Raw genomic sequence first — 22,533 nt, forward strand, 5'->3', positions numbered from 1 at the left:
CAAATTATGGACAATAAATAAGTGAGTGATTGGTTATTTCCATTACGCAAATGTCAATTCCAGTCGTACGATCTGTCATCATCCACCGTACAATGCCAGGCCAAGGGGAAGTTGACAGAAGTGGGAAGGGACAACCAGCCTTATGAATTTGCTCTTGTTGGATAGACATTGAAGTGTCGCAAATATTCATCAGAGGGAAATTTTCCTTCATTTGGAAATAAGGTGTGTAACATTATCTAGGAAGCTGACTTGTGGTCAGAAGTGTAGGTTTGAAAACTATGCTAATTTCCCCTTAGGCCGAACGTTCTTTTTTGTTATGTTTTAGCATTACCCAATCAAGTGTTCATGCTAACTACTAGCTAGCTAACAATACTGCTACCCGGTTGTGTTTACATGTATAAATTGAAACTGATGTATTGTTCCATTAGAATGCATTTATGGGTAGATGAGGCTGCGATATGCAATACATTTAGCTAGTGCTAGCAAGCTTATGTCGACGACATTTCCAATAGTAGTCTAGCTAGCTAGTTGGCTAACGACGTAAGATCGTCTGATGTCTTGGTATTGTTAGCTTGCTAACTTGTCTCAATTTATAGTAAATATCTAAGTTAAGAACTGCCTATATAACTAGCTAGGTAGTTGGCTTGCAAGTAATGTGCTTTCCCAACCTATAGCTCTATATCACGTTAGCTAACTAGCTTAAGCTTGATGCTACATATACCTAGTTGGAGCTAGCGAGCTAAAAACAAGCCATCCAGACTCAGTTTTCGCCTGCCAATTTTAGCCGCCCTGCTTCTGTTAGCTAGTTTGTTTACCTGTACCTAGCTAGCTAGTCAGCTAATATGAGCCAATCAACAATGGTCAGGCTATCTGTGGTCAAGACTGTGACGTAACACGATTTCAACCCACTTCACAGTATTTTTGGCTTGACAAGCTTGTGTTTACTTGTACTCTTATTCAAGATAATGTCTACAGCCTCCATTACAAAAGTTAGCTATGTGTCAAAGCTAATTTGCATTGTAGTTATTTAGATTGCAGGGCACGTCGTTGGCCATTTCAGTATTATATAGGCCAGGTAATAATGTGCTCTTCCTTTTGAATAGGTTTTGGAGTGATAACTCAAACAATACTTCTGCAATTGAGATAGGCACGTAGGACATGGCAAGTAAAGGTGGAGCAACACGACCCAATGGGCCCAACGCAGGCAACAAGATCTGCCAGTTCAAGCTAGTGCTCTTAGGAGAGTCTGCAGTGGGAAAGTCCAGTCTGGTCCTGCGCTTTGTTAAGGGCCAATTTCATGAATTCCAAGAGAGCACAATTGGCGGTATGTTAACTTGTAGGCTAGATGTCTGCATTCTTCAGAGTGGGTTTTCAAAATAATGTGTGTTCATATCATGTATTTGACTTTCTGTTGTTTCATGAGTTGATTATTGAAATATACTGCACCTGTCTAACAAATGTAATTCTTGACCACAGTTCTGATGAATACCAGGTTGAACTCTTGCAACAAAGCCAATGCAGGTTGTTTTTGTTGCACCGACACTTTTTTGTAAATGCTGATGATTTTATTGTTCTGTAGCTGCCTTTCTGACTCAGACAGTATGTTTGGATGACACAACGGTCAAGTTTGAGATTTGGGACACAGCTGGTCAGGAGCGCTACCACAGTCTGGCACCAATGTACTACAGAGGTGCCCAGGCGGCCATAGTGGTCTATGACATCACAAACGAGGTGAGTCAGCCTGGGCATGTTTCATCCAGCTTGCAATCTGTCCTAAATACAAAAGTAGCACTGTTATGACTCTTCTCTCTCTTTATTATGACACCTTCCTCACCTGATCTAATTTACTTAATTAGGTAATGATGCACTTTGTTCTGTGTACTAAAAAGAAAAACAATAAAAAAATAAAAAAATTCAAGCACAGAATGGTATGACCAGGTTATGTGGCCTACAAGTAATTTATTCACTATCAATGAGACAAGTTTGCTGGCGATTAGGAAACACTTATTGTCATTAGTGTTCTCGTATAATGAGACCATACCATGAAATTTGAAAATGAAAGTCCAGAAGCGAAGCGTGGGATTGGAGGGGGAGGGTCTTGTTGTGTGCCTCCTTCATATGAAGCTTGTTATTTTTGTAGAAATGTCATACCCTGATTCCTTTCTGTTTGCCAGGAGTCTTTTGCACGAGCTAAGAACTGGGTGAAAGAGCTGCAGAGACAAGCCAGTCCAAATATTGTAATAGCCTTGGCTGGGAACAAGGCCGACCTGGCGAACAAAAGGGCATTGGACTTTCAGGTTTGTGCCAGTAAATTTGCTGTGTTGACATGCTATGCCACATTGACATGTCTGTTTTCTAACATAGTAATAGAAAGTCATACAAAATGACTGGGTTCATTGAAATGTCTGAATTGTCACCTTGGGGTTGTACTTGTTTGCTTCACAGGATGCACAGTCATATGCAGATGATAACAGTTTGCTTTTCATGGAAACATCAGCAAAGACTTCTATGAATGTTAATGAGATATTTATGGCCATTGGTAAGTCTTTTACCATCAAAGTGGAACACAAATTGCCAGCTGAGTGGAATCTGATATATATATATATATATACTTATTTTATTATGAATTTTGAACTCAACACACTATTGTGATACTTCATTCCAACACAACCAAGTCTCATCTTTGTTTTTGCAGCCAAGAAATTACCCAAGAATGAGCCCCAGGCTGCCGGAACTAGCAGTGGGCGGAACAGGGGAGTGGACCTGACTGAGACAGCACAGCCCACCAGCCGTCCATGCTGCAGCAACTAACTCAGCCCCCAGGACCCACCCTCTTGACAAGCACCTCCCTTCTACTTCTTCTCCCTTCTAACTCTTAATAACATCTGGATATGGAAGTCCCCTTCCAGACAACAGACCTTCCACTTCTCCACCTCACTCCCCTGGAATAGTTAAAAGACTCTGTATAGCTGCATTTCTAATACAATCTTTGTCTTTTGTTTTTTTGTCACTTTTTTTTTTGTTACTTTTTTTTTTTTTAAGTGTGTACCAGTATAATTGATGCATGTATCACTACAAGGCCTAAAACATTTTTAACTTAGTTCAGTTTGAGGACTAACCTCTTTTGAAAGAATGAGCAACTTTTGAGTGTGTGTGTAATGTATAAAGGGTGTGTGCTCAGGGCTGATTCCCTAAAGCAAAGGTGTAACTTAACTTGTTATTTGACAGAATTAAGTGGAGCGGGTGGAAAGGAAGTTGTATTTGATTAGCCTCTGATACATTTTGTTTGTGGGTTGAGTTTTCTTCCAACTAAAAGAAACCAAATTATCCCATAATGACCTGCCTGAAGGCTTTGACTGTTTGTGCTGTGTTGTGACAAGTGCAGTGTCAAGCAAGGACTCATTCCAACCAAGCATTCCTTCTCCTTGCATCTTCTGCAAAAACAACATCATCTGCTAAGCAGTTTGGCAGGAACACCAAGCGACTTTACACATCTACCCACAGCAACCTGTTGAACAGGATTCTTCGGGGGGTTTGTGATTGGACTGGATGATGAAGTCTAATCTTTTACTGACTTTCGCATCATGGGAAGTACTTTGTCAGACCGCAACATTCAACATCCAACCAGTAATTGATTCTGGGACTTTAAAGGACGGCAAAAACAATATAACTGAGAACACCCATGGTCTTAAACCCATGGGCTGTTGTGCTCAGAAGAGTCCTTTGTAAATTGTTATAAATTGCTAAAACTTTAACAATTTAGTAGTACATTTGAGTAAATGTTTTCACATACTCACTGTTGTTATTCAGCAATCAACCGGTGTCAGATTTAGTGTCCTTCAGGTGAGTACTGTAGTAGACGTAGTAGACGATCAACATAAGGTTTGACTTCATCATAGCATGTGGAATATTCTCTCATAACTGTATAACAGGATGTTGACAATGTTGTCTTCTTCCTCTTCTAGTACAACTTGCCTGGAAAAAGTTATTAGCTTTTCCAGAAAATTGTGCTCTAGGTTTTGCAACTTCATCACAAACTGGTCAAATTATAATCAATGGTGGTCTTTTAAAATATATGTAGACCTAGTGTTAACAAAATCAAAGCATCTCCCCGTGTTTTGTTACATTTTATGTCAGATATGACTTTTATTGCGTTGCACAATTGTTTGTTATATTGTAGTTAATGCCCATTAAATTTTATAAAACTGATGAACTCTTGGATTTGCTAACATAGCCTACCGCCAAAAGCAGTTGGGTATCAAACTAATTGGCTGTCTTTTTGCTCAATTTCACGGATGTAAAACAGTGATAGCGATGGACTGATTAATATGTGTCCAAGTTAATAAATATAATACCTGAGGTCTATCCATTGCCTTTATTGTTTTACAAATTTGACGAATAACACATAAATGCAAGTTTGTATTGCAGTGTTAGGCTAAAGTCTAGATTATTTTTTTTCACAATACTTTTGAATACTGCTGAAAAATGAGACAAAAATTAATTTAATACTTTTTCCACTGCTGAAAAATGAGACATTAAAATTAACTGTCAAGTCTCCTCGTTGAGAGTGTAATTGTTTATCGTGTCCGTTCTCCGAAGCAGTATGACCATGACTGAAATATTTTCCCTTGAACCTGAAACAATTGCTGCATCCACCAGCTCTCTGCAAATATCAGCTGCAAGGCACTCATAGTCCACATGAAGTGTCCTCAAAGTGCAGACGTCATGCTCCTTCCCACTGGGTCCACTCTCCTGAGGGAAGACTGAGGAGAAACCCTCTCCTTGTGTATTTGTTATTCTTATGACCTCACTTCCTTCTTCCCCCTGCAGGGTTTCAGAATTTTTGATCCTAACTTCCAAGTCATTTTTTTCATTCAAGGGTACTTGGTCATCTGGAAAGAGGGACTCCTGTCTGGACTGTCCACGAGTATCTGAAATGGACGATGGCTCCTCAGAGGTTTTGATAAGTTGAGGAGCTTTAGACATGGATGAGTTCTGTGTCATCTCAGTGACGGTCTGGGCTATCTCCGCAACTGCATTCACATCCAATGCCTCCCAAAGACCACTGGAGGCCAAGACCAGAAGTCTGTAAGACTGTTCAGTGGGGAGAGATACTACGTGAGGCACAGGGATGATTGACTTCCTTAATTTACTGTCACCGTAGTGACCGAGCCCTCTGGTGGCTCTGGTAATTCCCTCAACAAGCCCATGTTGTTTATTGATGCTGATGGAGCCCCCTTTTCGCATGATACGGTTTCGCTCCTTTGGATTGGAAGTGCTGTGGTCTTCCGTTAGGCGGTAACCTCGTCCCTTCTTGTAGAGCACTGCATGCACATTTCCTAAAATCACAGTATGAAAGAAAAAAGAGTTAACCACAGTTTGAAATGAGCTTACTGCTGCAATTTACCATTATGTAAGGTGAGACCTACATTTACATATTAGCACTTGGTAGTAACACTAACTTAGCTCATATTATGAATAGGCTACCAACCACAATTAGCAATGAGAATTCTTCCACATGGAGCTTCCTGTAAAGTTTGGTTGACTGTTGAAGCAATTCCTCTCCCATGTTCTCCCACATGTTGCCATACATGTGGGGAAGCCTCTGTGTCTATAAGGCAGACCAGAGCAGTGCAGCCACTCCAGCGAATCCTAGAGGACTCACTCCTCCCCAGACCCAAAATTCTGTCCATCTTAGAGAAGGCTGTATTGAAGACTAGGTTTAACTGCTCCACTTTGGTTTCATTCTCCTGTTCTGAAGCGACTAGTGTGTTTGGACCTTGGCCTGGTTGAGGCTTGCAGTCCTCCGGGAATAGAGCGTCAAAACGGGACAAGAGATCTGCTTGGTCTTTCTCCAAGGACAAGGAGGAGTCCTGTTTCGAAAGTTGGTCGAGTATTAACAGAGGTAACTCCCTGGATGCTGTTGTGGCAGAGTTCTGTCCATGGAACCCATCAAAGATCCCAAAGAAACTGGTCCCCTCTTTGCCTCCGAAACACTCCTTATAGACTGTCACATCCTCCATATCTCTTTTCCACATGGTGTTTCTTTCCTCGCACACTGCCACGGCATGGACCAAGGGGTTGTTCCCTTTGTGTGTACTGACTCTGTATTCTGGCATGTGGCAAAGATGCTCAGCCTCCACACACTTGGCCCCTGCACTGGAGTGCCTTTCAGCTTTCACTAAATCGAAGATCGTTTCGCTATCAAGTATATTGTGTTGGGAAGTATGGGGGCTGCCAGAATCAGGAGTGGACCCAAAATAATCCTCAGGGAGCAAATGTAAGCAAGGAGTCAGGGATGAAACATGAGTAATTTACCATATATTGAATTTGTGAGTTATGAGTAAATTTGAATACATTTGCATTTCAAGTAATATAAAGTTACATGGATCTTGAGAAAATCTGTAAATGTACTTATGTAGTTTATGTGAATTAATCTGTACCATGGGTCCATTAGGCTCGCTTGAAGTTGCTGAAGTACGGTACTTGGATTGGATTCAGCTGTTTACAGGCCTTCCCACGGAAACAGTTTCCTTGGTAACAAAAGGCACTGTGACAGAGTGCTGTGTCTAGATGCAGTCATGCAAAACGTTTTTTATTTATGCTTTTTTTAGTTCAGGATTTGATCTACATGGCAAAAAGTTGGTTTTAGTAGAAACAAATATGCTGGGAAGGTACAGTTAATTCAAAAGACAAAAATGACCTTCCTGAATTGACCTATCTTATCCATTAGATGGCAGCAGTAAACTGAGTTAAACCTGACTTTTCGCTTAATGAAGCTGCATACATGTGTATCAATGCCTTTTCTTCAACATAACCAAGAAGAATCAGGTTACAGTTATAGTACACATCGACATATTTCTCACCCAAGAAGAAGTATTTAAAGCTAAATGGATGTGCATATTGTAACAACAAAACATCAGCAATTCAAATCAGTTTTATTAGACAGGCTCCTCACAGTATGAGGGATGTGGGGTTCGGCTCTGTCTGTACCTGTCCTGATTTTCACCACTAACCATGAGATGTCAGCTGCGTGACAATCTCATTACGATGGAAACTCCCCCGCCTCTTAATGCATTACTGATATGTTTCCCATAAATCGTAGTATGAGTGTAGTGTTCTACTTATGACAAAGAGGCACCTTTGAAAACATCCAAACACAACCACACATGAAAATGTATATACACACACACGCTCCCACACACACGCACACACACGTGTGCGCACACACACACACACACTGAACTGTCTACACATCCTACACACTTCTAAAACCTGGCCTCCTTATACTGAAAATATAATATTGTACATCTTATACATCTGATGGTTGTTAATTGAGACCTCCTTTGCAACCAATAATATAAAGCCTAGACATCCCATGTCCTAGGCATGTTCATGAAACTTCTCTATATTTCAATCCATGTTGTTGTTTCATAACACTTGCCCATTTCATATGCATACCTCACCCATATGGCCCCAGTTACAGTAAATGGAGTAAATTTGTAGTGTGTTTTAAATCGGAACACTTATTTGGTTCTTAGAGGTGAAGTGGAGCAGAGTAAGCATTTATAACATCATAGGGGCTGATATATTGGCCGGCGGTCACTGACTCGGAACCATTCCTTTTACTATTTCTCTGTCTTTGTAATTTATGGCACCTCTCTGATCCGTTCACACTTGAGAGCCCAGGGCCAGGCGGTCAGACACACTCTCTGTATGTTTATAGCACCCCATTATTTATTAGGGTCAAAGTGTCTTTCTCACTTGATTGACATCTGTTTGAGTCTAAATGTAATGACTAGCTAGTTGATGCGGCCATCATGGGGCCAAGGTGATTAGAACAAGGGCAGGTCACATGGCAATTCAAAAAAGCGGTCTACTGTGTAAATGTAATCTTGGAGGATACTGCTCATTCTATTTCCTCAAAGGTCATCTTGTATCATACCTTAAGCAGTAAACATGTTAATTGGAATACAAATAATTTGAAACATAACAAACATCGCTTTACTTCACGCTGTGGCCTCCTATTCTGATCATGTCATTATTATCAACTAGCATCAAGACGGTGTACATGTTATACTGGACAGGCACACATCGCACAACAATGGAAAATTGAAGAAAAATGGGGGCGGGGGGTTGTCCACCCTTACCCCACCTTTCCCTGCTCTCACTGGACTACTCCCTCCTTCTTTACACACACAAAATTGTCAGCCCCCTTCACTAATTACTGTATTTACCTTGTACACTAGTTATTACACTGGAATTTGGACATTGGACGTGCAGTAGGAGCTATATAAACATTTTATATAGGCTTATATATGTTTTCAATATTTATTGAATCTTATGCTTTCAAGGAATGTTCGCGTAAAATTTTGATTTTGTTATAGAACAATTACGATTTTCTATCAACCACCAAGAACTTAGATTAGACTGATTCAGGAAATTGTAAAGAGGTGCAAGACCAATATTTCTAGAATGTGCCTGTACTTGTACAGTACTTGTTGCAAATGACAAATAAAAGTTTAGTTGTACAGTTTACAAGTGTACAACAATTAAGAGACCATGTTGTTAACTCTCAGTGTACTGAAACATGTTTGACTTCTGAGTAGATTCTGACTAGCTTTTGAATTGGGTATTGTATATGTATGTCATACTGATGGGTTGGTATTGTTTTGGTCACTAAACCATAACATAGCTGGGATCTCTAATTTGCTTTTCATACTCCAGCAGACAAAAATCCCCAAACTACTGTAATGTTGAGCAACATACAGTTCTTGATGACTGTATTATGACTTCAGCAAGACAGAACCACATTTCAAAACACTGTTGCCAGGAGGAAAATTATTCTAAACTGCAGAAAGACAGATGGAAGAAAGATGTCAAAGTCCTACTGGAGTTAAATTATAATTGAGTTGCTTATCATGAGGTTGAATCTATAGCTGAACATACAGTAGACAGGCAAGCTGCCTGAATCTGTCCATGTCCTAAGGGTGAATTAGTTCCTGTTCATTTTCTGATTTGTATGCCACTCAAGCACTGGATCATTTCCCTACACCGCAGGAAAGAGAAAGGAAAATCATCTCCAATAGCAACTAATGAAAAGCAGTGAACTTCTCAACCTTTTCAACTAAAAGAAAAAAGGCTATTTCTAAAACAGACTCTTTATCAAAGTGTGTAGTAACAAAACACATTTTTGCCATGTTGCATGAGAGATTGTTTGGACTCAAAAAAGACAACTCACTAAATATGAGGCAGTATATTAAACTTTGGTGACACCATGAAACATGATCGTTTTTTAATAGCCATTGGCCATACATAGATGGAATCTTGGGTGATAATATATCTCAAACTAAGTTTTGCACAAAATGGCAAAGAAAAGAGTACTAAAAAGCACTGTCCTGTAAATGTTTAATCAGTGATTTGTGAGCGGGCGGGGGGGGTTCTCTATCTCTCAATGTAAACTTCCATCCAGTTCTATACTCCAGTGGTTCTCAACCCTGGTCCTCAAGTACCCCCTGTCCTACATGTTTTAGATCTTTCCCTGTTCCAACACACCTGATTCAAATGAATGGTCGTTAACAGGCTTCTGCATAACTAGATAACAACCCATTCATTTGAATCACGTGTGTTGAAGCAGGGAAACATCTAAAACATGCAGGACAGGGGGTAGTTGAGGACCAGGGTTGAGAACCACTGCTCTATACACATCAATTTCTAGTTGCTTAAAATATTATTTAAAAAGAGAGGAGACCTTAACAAGCTTATTGTATTTTATGTATTTCAAGGTTTCAAGTACACTTGGCTCTTTCAACTACCAACAGAAGTACATGAGAAATCAAAGTGTGCCTTTTAATCCTTTTAAATCCTTGCAAGCTTGTATGTGATTCCACATTCAAATTAATCTCTAGCTTCAACAATTGAGCAAGGCATTAGTTAAGAGTTCTGAAGTACCCTGTTCTACACATTATATTTCTACAGTGCAGCTTCTATCAACAAACATGCCATACTAATGCTAACAGCTAGCATGGTGGCCTGCTACTGTAGCCAACTAACAAAGTGTGGGGGAGAAGTGTGAAAGCAATTGCATCAGCTGGAAATTATGACCAGCAGTCCAATTAAACTCAAGCCTGTGTATGTGCATGAATGGGAAAAGTAGCCCCTTTTTGTTATTCATAATTATCTGATGACATAGGGAGTCTGTTTTATGCTTGTGTCCTATTCTCCGTTTCAGAAATACACTGTAAATGCCTGTGTGTGCTTGCTGAAAGTCAAAAAGTGTAGTTGTGTGTAAATGGTTACCAGGCTGTTTATCTGTCAGTCAGTTGAACAGTATGGCCCTGCTGCTGTGCTGTGTCAACTAAAAAAGTTTGATCTGCTGAGTCTTAACGGTTTTCCATAATTGAAAATGAGCTGGTTTGCTTTATTGATCGGAATTAATATGGAGAAGGTCCCCATGTTACATTTATTCTGCCTCCACTCTTCTGGGAATAGATTTCCAATATATGTTGGAATATCTATGCAGGTTTGATTTTGGGCAATTAGGTCTTGCTCACAGATGGCATTAGAATACATACCAAGACACCTTGGGATCAGGGATCTGTGCATGTCAGTTAAGATCTCCCACACCAAACTGTATCAAACATTTCTGAATGGATTTCTGATCAGAATTTTTGTGCATCATCAGAAGGGATTGTGATAACAATAGTACGCTGGCTCATAATTCAGCTAGAGACAAAGACAGGGTTTCTATGACAGTGGTATCTAGGGTGATGAGAGATGAGTGGCAAACCAGTAATGGTGTTGTTGGGCTGTTGTGCTTCACCACCCACATTAAGATTTAACAGTAACTCAAACTACAAAAGCTTGGCATATTTGCTTTCCAGTTTGTTTAGACTTCCCTCTGCTTTCCCTGAGCTGTGGCACCCTGCAGCTTTCTGTTTTCACTGCCGACTGGGAGAGGGTCAATCAATATCAGCCTGCTGATAGCTCTCTGGAACCACAGCAAGACAAGGCTGCATCCCCCTTACAGATGTTCTTGATTATTGTTCCATGGAGAGTAAATGGGAGCAAGATGGTGGTAAGCTATCCCACTAGCTGAGTTGCTCTGGTCCCAAGGAAGCCTGCTGTGTTATTTTCAGGCTGGGATTGTGGTGTGGAAATAAGCTCAACTAGTCGGAAAAGCCAGTTTTGTGTGTCAGAAATTGTGTAGACAGTTCCACCCCCCCCCCCCCGCCCCCTCGAGGTTAATATACTACAAACTTGGGAATGAAGCTTAAAGTTTCATGGAAAGGTTCAAACACTGAAGAATTGGGTTCAACATGTGATGACTTATGGTGTTGTAGTGGAGTTTGTCCAAAATGTCCAATTCTGAGCTACAAAACCTGCCTATGTCAGTGACTCTGCTTCCTGAGTAGGAAATTGTTATTGTGAGCTTGAACTTTAGCTTATGTGTTCATTCAACCATGCTATACTGAGGTGTGTTTGTGTGTTTGTGTTTTAGTGCGTGTTTGTGTGTGTGTGTGTGTGTGTGTGTGAGAGAGAGAGATCTAAAGAGGGCATGTTTTGTTGATTTACAAAAGTTAGGAAAGTAAGACTCTTTATTTGGAATTATTCACCTGTAACACATTGACATGACACAGCACAGTACACAAGCTTCTTGTGGTCCCTCGAGCTCATGGTCATTCAGAACAGATTCTAGCTTGTATATCATCTGGGGCAATTATCAGTGGAGGAAACCACTCATACACAAACACACACACTTCCATGTTCACAGATGGACAGGGAAAACACTGGCACACATCACAAACACACATTATTCAAGAGAAGATACAATACTAAATACTCTAACCATCTAAAGCACACAGAGAACAAAGGGGTGTAAAGTGCATACAGCAAAGTGGAAGGGGGCTTGCTCACTCTTTCTCTCAATATATTTAGTCTTAAATACAAGTGACAGTAACCTCCACTAAAGCAATGGTCTGAGTGTGACACAGTAGCTTCATGAATAGTATTTCCCTTGTACAGTTTTAGCTCAAACTGTGTTTGCATTACACAGAAATGACACTGCATAGTGGTGGTTTGTCTTATATATTATTGCGGTACAATGTAGGTCAAGGGTTTTAGAGTAGGAGTATGCATGGGCAAGAGAAAAGGATGTGTGGGATTATTAGCATGTAACAGTGGGAGGTACACAGGGAGTCAGACCTGGTTGGCAGCAATGAATCCATGTATGTTGGCATCATGAGTTAGCCCATTCAGACAATCCTAATTAATAATTCGTTCGTAAGCGTTCGTACATTTCATTATTTATTTTATGTTGTCAGGGTTAAAAGAACTTCTCTAAATAAACTTTCAAATACAGGTAATCTTTAGTAAATCCTGAATGACACTTTTTCTCCTGTTATCTTTTGATGTATCATGTTGCTAGGTGCTGGGGATCTGCAAAGCATATGTCATGTAAGCTGACACATGAGCTAAAACTTAAGGCAAAATTCAATCAGTGTTCAACTTCCAGAAGTTCTTTTTGAGAAAAAGAAAAGAAAAGGACTTCTGGGTTCTGATCTTACCCATAAATAAATTAAGGATCTGAAGAAGAAAAAAAAAACATAGTCCAGTTGAACAGGAGATTGAGGGTAGATACTGATATGGAACAAGGTAATCCAAATAGCCAAAGGTGATGGATGGAGATGTCGTGTTTTATTGATAATAGTTTCCAGTAGTCCGCATCTTACAGACAAAGTTGTTCTTTAGACCAAATGCATAGTACGCTTCATATCCCTCTCGATGCGCTCCACAATGAGATCCATAGCTTTTCCATAACAGGGTGGTGTTGTGATTTAGTAGGGAGCAAACAGAATCTGTGGATGGGAGGTCCTGACTGGGCCTGGGGCGGGGCGAAGCAACGCTGCAGACAGGGTCTGTGTCTGAAAGAGGGTAGGCGTAGGGGCATGGTTTGGGGTATGGGTTGTACGCAATGAGAAGGCAGAGCCCATGGCTGCCGCCATAGCTGCAAGGTGGCTGGGCAAGATTTGGGCCGTTGTCATAGGCTGGCATACTTCTTTACCCACGGTCAGCTTCACCTAAAAACGAGGGAGAGAAAGACAGTGAAATTGTGAGGAAACTGAAAACTGGAAAATGTACACAAACACATATCGGTGTCTAAAATCTTAGGTTTCAGAAGGTCATGAGAGTCATCTGACACCATCATCTGGTGTCAAGGGGAAAATACTGGTAAAATCAGGTAAAATCATGGGAAGGGATTTTACAGCCTCTCTCAACAGTAAAATGGATATAATTGTTATGGGTTAGAGCTAAAAAAAAAAAAAGATTGTCTAAACATAATTTTTTAAATCTTAGTACACAGTAAGTCTGATGTTCTCAGAAACATTATGAAGCTTTTCAGCATCTTTCCTTTTTTCCACCTCAATGCATTACACATTTTGCATGACCATTACTTTAATTTGGCTTGTAAATCTATGAAGGTGGTAACACCTTATACGGAACATAACACAGTGAAGAACACAGTTTTAGATGTAAAGAAAATAGACACATCCTACTCATTATTCATATATATATTTACATTTAGTCATTTAGCAGACCCTCTTATCCAGAGCGACTTATAGTAAGTACAGGGACATTCTCACCGAGGCAAGTAGGGTGAAGTGCCTTGCCCAAGGACACAATGTCATCTTGCATAACCGGGAATCGAACCAACAACCTTTTGATTAATAGCCCGACTCTCAACCGCTCAGCCATCTGACCCCTGATATAAATATCCTGCCGTGACATTATATGGAATGGCATAATAGTATATCGACAAAGTGGCAGGACTTACTGGTTGTTTGGTCAGGTCTTTTGCAGGTTTGATGTAGGGGCTGTATTTGGGTTTGGCTGGTTTTCCCGCCGCTCTGTCTTTGTGTCGTCTGCTGCTAATGTGCTGGAAGGTTCAGAAAAATCATTTTTCTCTACTAAAATCTTTTCTTTTCATAAACAACTATTTCAAACATTTACCGAGATTTTTCACACACCTGTTTGAGCTGTGTCTCTGAGTTGACATGCACATCGCAGGTCTCACAGTGAAAGGTTTTGTTCTGCAGGCCCGTGGCTGCTTTGGTGGGCATGGTCATTTTGCTCTTGACCCCTGGCCTTGGAAAGGACTTGATTGAGCCCATGCCATTTCTGGCCTCCAGCATAGTTTTGTGCTTCGTACCTATGGGTAGTTGAAGAAAAGGCTGTCAAGGTTCTGACAGGATTGAACCAAACTAGAGCCATACATGAAATACCCTTAGAAGATAGGTCATTTTTTCATTTCGATATAGCAGATGCTGTGTAAAAGCTCACTGCACAACGTTTTACAGAAATCAAGCTAAGCTAACAATCCCTCTTCAATAGACATTCCTCCCTAAGTCTCAACAGCACTAAAATACCATGACGATGGGGAGCCCCAGTAGCTCCCCAGATAAGTGTGCATACAATGCAGGTTTGAATCTGGGTTCTAATCTGGCCATTGCCCTTTGCTGCATGTCTTCCCCTCTCTCTCTCTCTCTCTCTCTCTCTCTCTCTCTCTCTCTCTCTCTCTCTCTCTCTCTCTCTCTCTCTCTCTCTCTCTCTCTCTCTCTCTCTCTCTCTCTCTCTCTCTCTCTCTCTCTCCCTCTCTTTCTCTCTCTCTCTCCCTGCCTTTCCTGTCACACTTCACTTAGAAACTGTTCAACAAAACATGAAAAACGGCACAAAAAGCCTGTCAATGCCATACAATTTGATGAACAAGCCCTACTGGCATAGCACTAAAACAAATATTAAACTCTCTTGCAGCATCTGCCAAGTTGCGTCCAGAATGGGGACGAGAGGAGGGGATGGTAGTCCAGTCTCTCACCGCTGTTGTGAGCCTCTAGCTGGGAGGCTGAGTTGACGGCCACCTTGCACAGAGAGCAGTACAGCAGACGCTTGGCTTTCTCCTCCTCTGTCTCCGGCTCGGCCTCGGCTTCCACCTCCTCGTCCACTTCCAGGGGCGATGCTGGCTTAGACGGCTGCCTCTCATCCTCTAACATGGCTGAGGTAGTCTCTGTCCGTGTGGTTGTGAGGGGAACTGGGGTCAGCTCAGTTGCCAGTGGTGCCAATGTAAGTGTCAGAGGTGGTGTCATTTTGAGTACAGGAGATAATGGCAAATGTGCCACTTCAGGGTTTTTATCTGCAAAGGGAAAGAGAAAGGTTATTTTTAATGGATTATTTTTAAACCTTCAGTACTGGATGGTTTTGGAGGACTCCTTTGTGTGCCAGTTAATACTTCAAATGTTTGTTGCTTTGGTGTAACATGACCATGTTAGCTAATTCAGAGAAAACCACAGATAATTTTCCTAAAATATTATTTTATTAAATATATATTAAAAAAGTTTAACTTAAATTAAAAAAAGTGTAACTTCAATTTAAGTTAATAATTTGTGTTTCCACTTTTCATATGTACAGTATTTTGCAATGTATAGCATGGCATTTCAGTTTCTACTGCAATATGACAATACTTGCTTTTAAAGCTGTTATTACATAACCAAGTCTGGGAGGAAAAACACCTTATAAGACCAGCTCTCAAACCTCAAAACATTTATCTCATATCATAAAGTGATGGACAACACATGTTACTATAAACTGTTCCTAGTTTACCAAAATGAAATTTTGCCTTGGCAGCATCCCCTGATCAATGTCAATGCCTCTCAGTACTCCACTGTCCACTGAAACAGAGTGAGCCAAGAGGGCCAATCAATAGTGAATTATGTTGTGCTATTTTTGTGAGCCAATATGTATGGCTCTTATTTCTTCCCAAAAGAGGTGTCAGAGCAATGAGATACGGAACGGAGCAACACTGGCACCAGACATCTATCATCATTCAGACATATCTGCTTTTTGCAGAAAGATTCATTGCAGGGAAGGATTTATGTTTCATGGGATCTATGTTTCTCAATAATTGAACATCTTAATCCTATGTACAATGACTAGCAAAAAACCCTAGCATCATAGTTACAACATTCCATAGACAAACAGCTCAATAGACAATATGAATTGTATTTCATTATGTCACTTTAAGTCACTGCCATTTGGATGGGCAAATTTACTTAACGATTATTTGCAAGTCACCTTCTTGCTTGTGTTGAATAATGATCATGCTGAGAGGAAAGGAACACCGTGACCTCACACCACTCTGTAATTAAAGTCCACATATTCCCACATCACTCTGGACTGCCAGACATCATAACACACCCCAGCATGGTAACCAAAAATCAAAACCAACTCACCAAGGACCCAAAGCTGTCATCACACCCGTTTCCGTGGCCAGTTTGAAAGCACAATGAGCAACTTTTCAGTTACATTAGGATTCTACATATACAGGATGTGTTTGCTTTAAAATCTGTGTTTATGAGTATGCATAGTAGTGTGTTGACTGCCTGTGTAACTAATTTGTGAGTTGTGCTTCCTGCACCAGTCACTGTACACAACTTGTATTGGTAATGGCCCTTTCATGTACCTTTACTGTAACATTTTCTGCCTCCCGGAAGGGTCTGGTCAACCTGTCCATGTGTTTGTCCTTGCATCACCATTCACTCATCTTCCTTTAATGCCATTAAAGACCCATTGGCCTTTGGAGGCAGGTGATTAAAGTGTACTTTGCCTGGCCTAGAACGCCCTCTACACAGGAAAGCCTCCAGGAATTCACAGCACCACTCTCTGTGACCTAACTGGCTCTGGGAGGCCCAGTTAAGAACTCAATCCCCTCTCATTAACGGAGGTAATGACTGTGATCAATCTAAAGTTGCTGTGGGTGAGAGCTGACAGCTTTGGAAGAGAGTGTGAGAGTAGAAAGAGGAAGCAACGAGGAAGGAAGCAAGAAGGTAAGAGGGACTGATAAAAGAAGACTGAAAGGGAGAATTGGGGAGTTGAGAAACAGTAAAAAGGTGAATGACAGAGTACATGAAAAAATTAAGAGGAGGATGAGCAAAGAGACAGAGAAGATATTAAACGTGAGTAAGACGCAATTAAATAGACAGAACGAGTTAGAGGGCGAAGTAAGTGCCACAAAGAGTGAAGATATTAGTGAGGGGAAAGCAGACGAGTTCTGTGACTCTCTTTGAGAGCTAACAATCCTTTTCTTCCTCAGTTTCTATACCTTCATAGCGCCTGAGTCTCTCTGGAGATCTCCTTTGGTGATAAAGCAGACATGTGCCTCTGAAATCCTTCCTCTCCTGATAAGCTTCCAGGCAATCACAAGACTCCCAAGAGATCTGATTACCTTTCTCAATGATGCTGGATTAAGCTCTTTAATTAAAATGATTAGACCCCATTATATGTCACAACCATTTAAAGGACAGGAATCCCTCAAGGCTGAATTCTATCTTCCATTAAAATACATTTTTGCTTATCAATGTTCAAAGTAAAGAAGAAAAGGTCTACAGCAGCCCTCTTGACAACAATGTGGTTTTGATATTTCAATGAAGATGTGAAATTAGCTCTATAGGTATTCCACATCAATAGTTGCAATTATCATTTTGATTATGGGACAACTGTCTTTGAGATCACAGCAGTGATCCTTGGCCTCAAGTCGACCAACCAATACTTCCCCATATTTTTCTAAGGTGAGTAAAGTAAACACAAATACACAAGTGGTAAAAGTGTGTTGTTCTGCCTAGTTTGAGATTCATAAACTACAACTGTGTATTACTACAATTGTTACATAGATAGATAGACACATTATCCAGTATTTTAACTCATTTTACCCAGGCATGGTCATTTGCAGTCATCATCTTAGTTTCTCTTTGATGTACCTCGACTGTGTACAGGTTTTTTCCAACCCGGTGCTCACCAAAGAAGTGTTTTGGGCAGATTTGTATTCCTGTCTTTGAAAAAGACATGGAGAGTGAGGGAGGAAGCAGTGGAGCAAGTGCTGCTAGCTGAACAAGCCTACGCTAGCACCCTGCCTCCTCAAGCCTGCTCCGCTGTACAGCTGCTGTCAGGGCTGGCAAGGCTCCCTTGACAATCTCCTCTTTAATAGCTAATATCAGGGTACATTTCCTCGGGCACTGGGCTGGAACTGAAAGATGTCAGGCCATGCTACAGGCATCTCTCTCTCTCTCTCTCTCTCTTTCTCTCTCTGTTTGGCATTGGAGCAGACATACACTCAGACACATACGCAGGCTTGACGGGTGGCTACTGAGTCACTGACTAATCTATTCAATCACACCACCGCCTTTAATTTACAGGACCCTCTCGAGTTCATTTGGTTGAAAAAATAGATCTCGATGTAAGGTCTCGATGAGACCTAAATAACAAGCATGTGTCCAAACAAACACAATCAATATACCCCGCCTTTCCAACACACAAACACACAGACTTACACACACAAAATGGAAACAATGAACCTCTTCTTGTTCCACACACTTTTGTTCCCAAAGAGCGCCAATGAGCACTTGAAAAATATAATCGATATTTGGCAGAAGTTTGCAAAACCAAACAAACACACTGAATGCTGACTTGTGTCTGTGGCTGTTCAGCCTGTTGCTAATTTTTGCTCTGTGTAGCCATTATTCCTCCCTGACCCCTGCTTTTCGTCAGAGGAGCTTTCTGGCACTGATATACCTTCAAATAATTTAGCCTGGCAGATAATGTAGAATTTACCCGCCTCACCAATGAATTCCACTGACATATGAGCCTATAAATATTCATTAAGTAGTGCCACTTGCGACAAATGTACTATCGTTCCAATGTGGTCCAGATACAATAAGAGGTGGAGGAGAAAACTGGTTCTGTCAGAGATGGCCATTGTTTATTCTTATATTATGTTGTATGACTACAGGATGAAAGTGCTTAACTGATTTGAATATGCTGACAGAATACATGATTTACAGTAATTCAGGTATCAACTGTTAATTTGGCTACAACTAAGTTGATGCAAGTGTACGAGTCTGTGGGTGTCAGAGACTGAGCATGCGTGTCCAGAAAACAAACAAAGCTGAATATTATAGAGCGAAGATGTCGAGACCTGAGCTGAAATATAAATGCCAGAGTGTGCGCCCGAAAATGTGTTTCGGTTTAACATTTTCTCACATAGAACTTTAGTACTCTGTGGATATGCCATACTGACACCTAATATTGGAGAGACCCAGACAAATATGCCCCGTGTTCTTTTTTCAATTTCCTAAGATTCCACGTTCTGAAAAGTTAAATTGGAGCAGTTTTACAGGGTTATTCAAGGTATCTTTCACCTTGTCTACAAGTTTTGAGGCGTGAACATTTCTTCCACATACTTATTTTGACAAGATGTTACGTAATCTGGACAATCTCAGTTGACATCGGCTCCTGAGTATGATATGATGATTTTTTTATAACATATATTTGTCATGCTGTATTAGACCATTTTCAAGTGAAGTGTGACAGGAAAGGCAGAGAAATCCAGCAAAAGCTGGATTTGAACTCAGGCCACTGAGGTAAGGCCTCAGCCTACATTATACACCACTTATCCGGTGGGCTCCCTATATTTCAATTTTAATAGGTTTACCAATTTGTTGCTGAAAAGATACTGTACATTAATGGATTTGGAGAAAGTAAATCTATTGTAGATGCAAGACGTTTTAAAAAATGAAAATGAATAACCTTTCATGTCAGTGCAGTTGGAGACTGCTGAAGTGTTGATGTTCCTAGAGATCTCCAGGTTGGTTGTTTCCTTGGTGACCGTTAAGCCTTTGAGCTTGCATTTGGGAGCATCCAGAGTTTTCAGCTTCTTGGCATGTTTGGTTCCTTTGTAATGGGCCAGGGCTTGGCTCTGTAGAAGAACAAATAAGTAGCTCAATTTAGACCCAGACAAGCCTAACACAGGAAAAAGCAGACAAAGTCTGTTTCAAGTTATAATCATATTAAAACAATTAGAGATTAGCAAATATCCAACTGAGCCAGAAAGGTCCAACTGAGAGCTGGCCTTAAAAGGGCAAAAAATCGAAAGTGCACTTGTGAAATCACAAACCAGCCTTTTCAGGCAGAGAATAAGCTATTCTGTTTCCTATGACCAGATGAGCATATTGTGTCTTCCTCTCAAACACAAATGTGACATGGGGGTCTCTGTTGGGGATAAATATAATTAATTGATGGATACAATTTAGAGTCCAGACGCGTAGACTAACCAAGATTCACCTCTACGTAGGATGTATCCTGGCTTTTCAGACAAGGCCATATGTAAAGACGTTCAGTTGTCCTTGTTTACTTCTCTGCACTTCCTGGATGACTTTGCCCGTGGCAAGAAGAATGGTATCAGGAAGAATGCGATTGCCTCTAAGAATAAATCAGTATGCCAGCCATATTCCCATCAGGGTATTGTCCATTTGTTAAATAGGCTATGGGGGACGTTTCACTAATAACAAATGAGAGAAAGAGAGGACGGTAATTTATTCGAATAGTAATTATGAAACAATATTTTGTGGTAAAACTTTGTTTTCAGATTCTGCCTGAAATCAGAAGCTGAGTGGCAATACCAAAATATCTATAATAATTGTGCTCTTCTATGACAATCACCCCCTACATATGCTCCAGTTATCTATGCTGTCAACAAAGTTATATGGATGACTGTTTAATATAATCAAGATAATAATTTATCTTTCATTAGAGCAATGATGTGGAAGAATTGCCTTAACAATGCTTGATCTGACAAAACCATGATTAGTCTTTGCATGGTCTTTAAGTAAACAATGATAGTATGTCATAATTTTGTCCTTTTGCCATTCATTGACAGGTTGTGGGCTCTAAGGACCAGTGTCTTGAAGCCCTGTCAGTGGCCAGCCTTTGAGTCTCAGGTGGGGAGATTGTAGGGTTAGGATCTGGTTGTACATGGCAGGTTTTTATTGTGTTGTTTGTTGCCATGTGATAGAAAAGAGGTGTGGCCTTTGATAAACTCCACCTGGCTTGAGAGGGCCAAGGCGGAGTGTGTGTGCTGTCTGGCCTGCTTGGAGGAGTGAGGGTTAGGTTTTAGTCTCAGAGCATGGTTGGGGTTGGAGGGGGAATCTGTATTCAAGGTTTGGCTGAGATGGGATTAAGTTAGTGTTTGAAAGGTAAAGTGGATTGACATTAGGATTTGAAGGGCGGTTAAGGTTAACGTTAGAGTTAGGGAGACTAGATCTAAAAAGCCACAGTAGACGGGAAGGGATGAAGCGTTAAACTCAAAACACATGAGAACAAAACAATGTGCTGGTCTCTGTTGGTTTGGTATTCCGATCATATCACTGGAGGACTGCAGGATCTGTTGAGTCACTTTCTGGACAAATCATTGACCGTCTGTCAGTTTTGAGCCAATCAGAGAGCTGATTAAATTCAATTCAAAGTGGAGTGTACACGGTGTCTAACCACCATCTTGATGTCCTAGGAGATATCTGTGCAATCACATAAAAAGACAAAGATGAACTGCTCTCCCAATCTCCAGGTGTCCAAACAGCCCATGACACATCACCTGTTCCACAAGTTTTTAAAGGTACTGCAACTTGGAGGGACATCAAGCGTTATACCCTTTCTCCAATGCCTGGGCTGTCTTGAATCACAGTCCCCACTGTCTCTACTCCCTACTGTTATGAAGGGAGAAGGCAGTGCCTGATGCCTGTAACGCAACAAATCTCTACTGTCCCAGTCCTACTGTAGAAGGAAACGGTGATGCACATCCTTTGGAAGAGTAGGATGAACACAGTGGTTCTACTCGATGTCTCTAAAGAAGCCCATGAACCCAAACATCATCATCATACCACTAAAAAAAGATGAAAGGAAATGGATGCAGTCCAGCACTGTGACACACTCAGCTACCATGCACATTCCCCATGACACACACAATGATAATAAATTAACTTGGATGGGAATTAATTAGTACGATAATAAATGTATGTGAAATGCAATCTCAGATGTGCAGTTTTCTTCTTAACATGCTCACAGTGAAGATGTTGTATAGGCAAACACCATTTCTCTATATCCAGACATATCCGGAGAGTGATATTATCTGGATATGCAATCAGTAGGCCTATTTAAAAAATCATATCTTTATTGCTGCATTGCTGCACTGCAAGAATCATTAGCTTCTAAAGCTATTTCACAGTAACATTGACTAATGTTTAAAAAGTATTACAAGACACTGCAATCATAAAGGATGGTGTGTGTGTGTGTGTGTGTGTGTGTGCATGGGGGGGGGGGGGGACATTTGGCCTTCCTGGCCAGATACAGAGACTGTAACCCATCTATTCCATAACGTGTGTTTGAAAAGCAGTCATATGGTGTCCTTGTCCTGGCCCTGAAAGAATCATTTTTTTTACACCCTCGCCGGAGGACCAAGGGTTGACAAGCAGCCTTACAGCCAGGTGGTACATTCACACTGTTCCTAGTGTGAGGTGGTCAACTCTGTAGACTCTTGTAAAGAAAGTGTTGTTACACTACTTTGCTATGTTATGTGTTTGTAGTTGTACACTATGCTAAGAGGAGAAAGTATTTCGGTCAGGGAGGTAACCTGGGTGCCACCATTGTGATTTCAGG

At 40.8% G+C, this 22,533-nt stretch overlaps 3 protein-coding genes across 4 annotated transcripts in view; 1 reads left to right on the forward strand and 2 right to left on the reverse strand.

Annotated features, from left to right (window-relative positions):
* The first annotated feature begins 44 nt into the window (after positions 1-44).
* rab5ab (RAB5A, member RAS oncogene family, b) lies at positions 45-2,956 on the forward strand. The gene is made up of 6 exons (XM_067238190.1): positions 45-222; positions 1,104-1,324; positions 1,580-1,731; positions 2,175-2,297; positions 2,446-2,539; positions 2,696-2,956. The coding sequence occupies exons 2-6, from the start codon at positions 1,159-1,161 to the stop codon at positions 2,809-2,811; spliced, it is 651 nt and encodes a 216-aa protein (XP_067094291.1). The 5' UTR covers positions 45-222; positions 1,104-1,158; the 3' UTR covers positions 2,812-2,956.
* A 1,592-nt stretch (positions 2,957-4,548) lies between these two features.
* Positions 4,549-6,119, reverse strand: LOC136943901 (protein phosphatase 2C-like domain-containing protein 1). Its single transcript, XM_067237384.1, has 2 exons — positions 5,492-6,119; positions 4,549-5,339 (listed from the first exon to the last, which is right to left on the reverse strand). The coding sequence occupies exons 1-2, from the start codon at positions 6,117-6,119 to the stop codon at positions 4,549-4,551; spliced, it is 1,419 nt and encodes a 472-aa protein (XP_067093485.1).
* Positions 6,120-11,579: 5,460 nt separating this feature from the next.
* Positions 11,580-22,533, reverse strand: part of znf385d (zinc finger protein 385D) — a 28,084-nt gene continuing 17,130 nt past the window's right edge. For both annotated transcript variants that reach the window (XM_067237966.1, XM_067237967.1), the window contains 5 exons: positions 19,633-19,801; positions 14,873-15,187; positions 14,028-14,209; positions 13,835-13,936; positions 11,580-13,079 (listed from right to left, as the gene is read on the reverse strand). In XM_067237966.1, the coding sequence (XP_067094067.1) occupies positions 12,837-13,079; positions 13,835-13,936; positions 14,028-14,209; positions 14,873-15,187; positions 19,633-19,801 (1,011 nt within the window). In that variant the 3' untranslated portion in view covers positions 11,580-12,836. The remainder of the gene's footprint in view (positions 13,080-13,834; positions 13,937-14,027; positions 14,210-14,872; positions 15,188-19,632; positions 19,802-22,533) is intronic.

This window comes from Osmerus mordax, chromosome 6 (assembly GCF_038355195.1).
Source record: "Osmerus mordax isolate fOsmMor3 chromosome 6, fOsmMor3.pri, whole genome shotgun sequence".
NCBI classification, from domain to species: Eukaryota; Metazoa; Chordata; class Actinopteri; order Osmeriformes; family Osmeridae; genus Osmerus; species Osmerus mordax.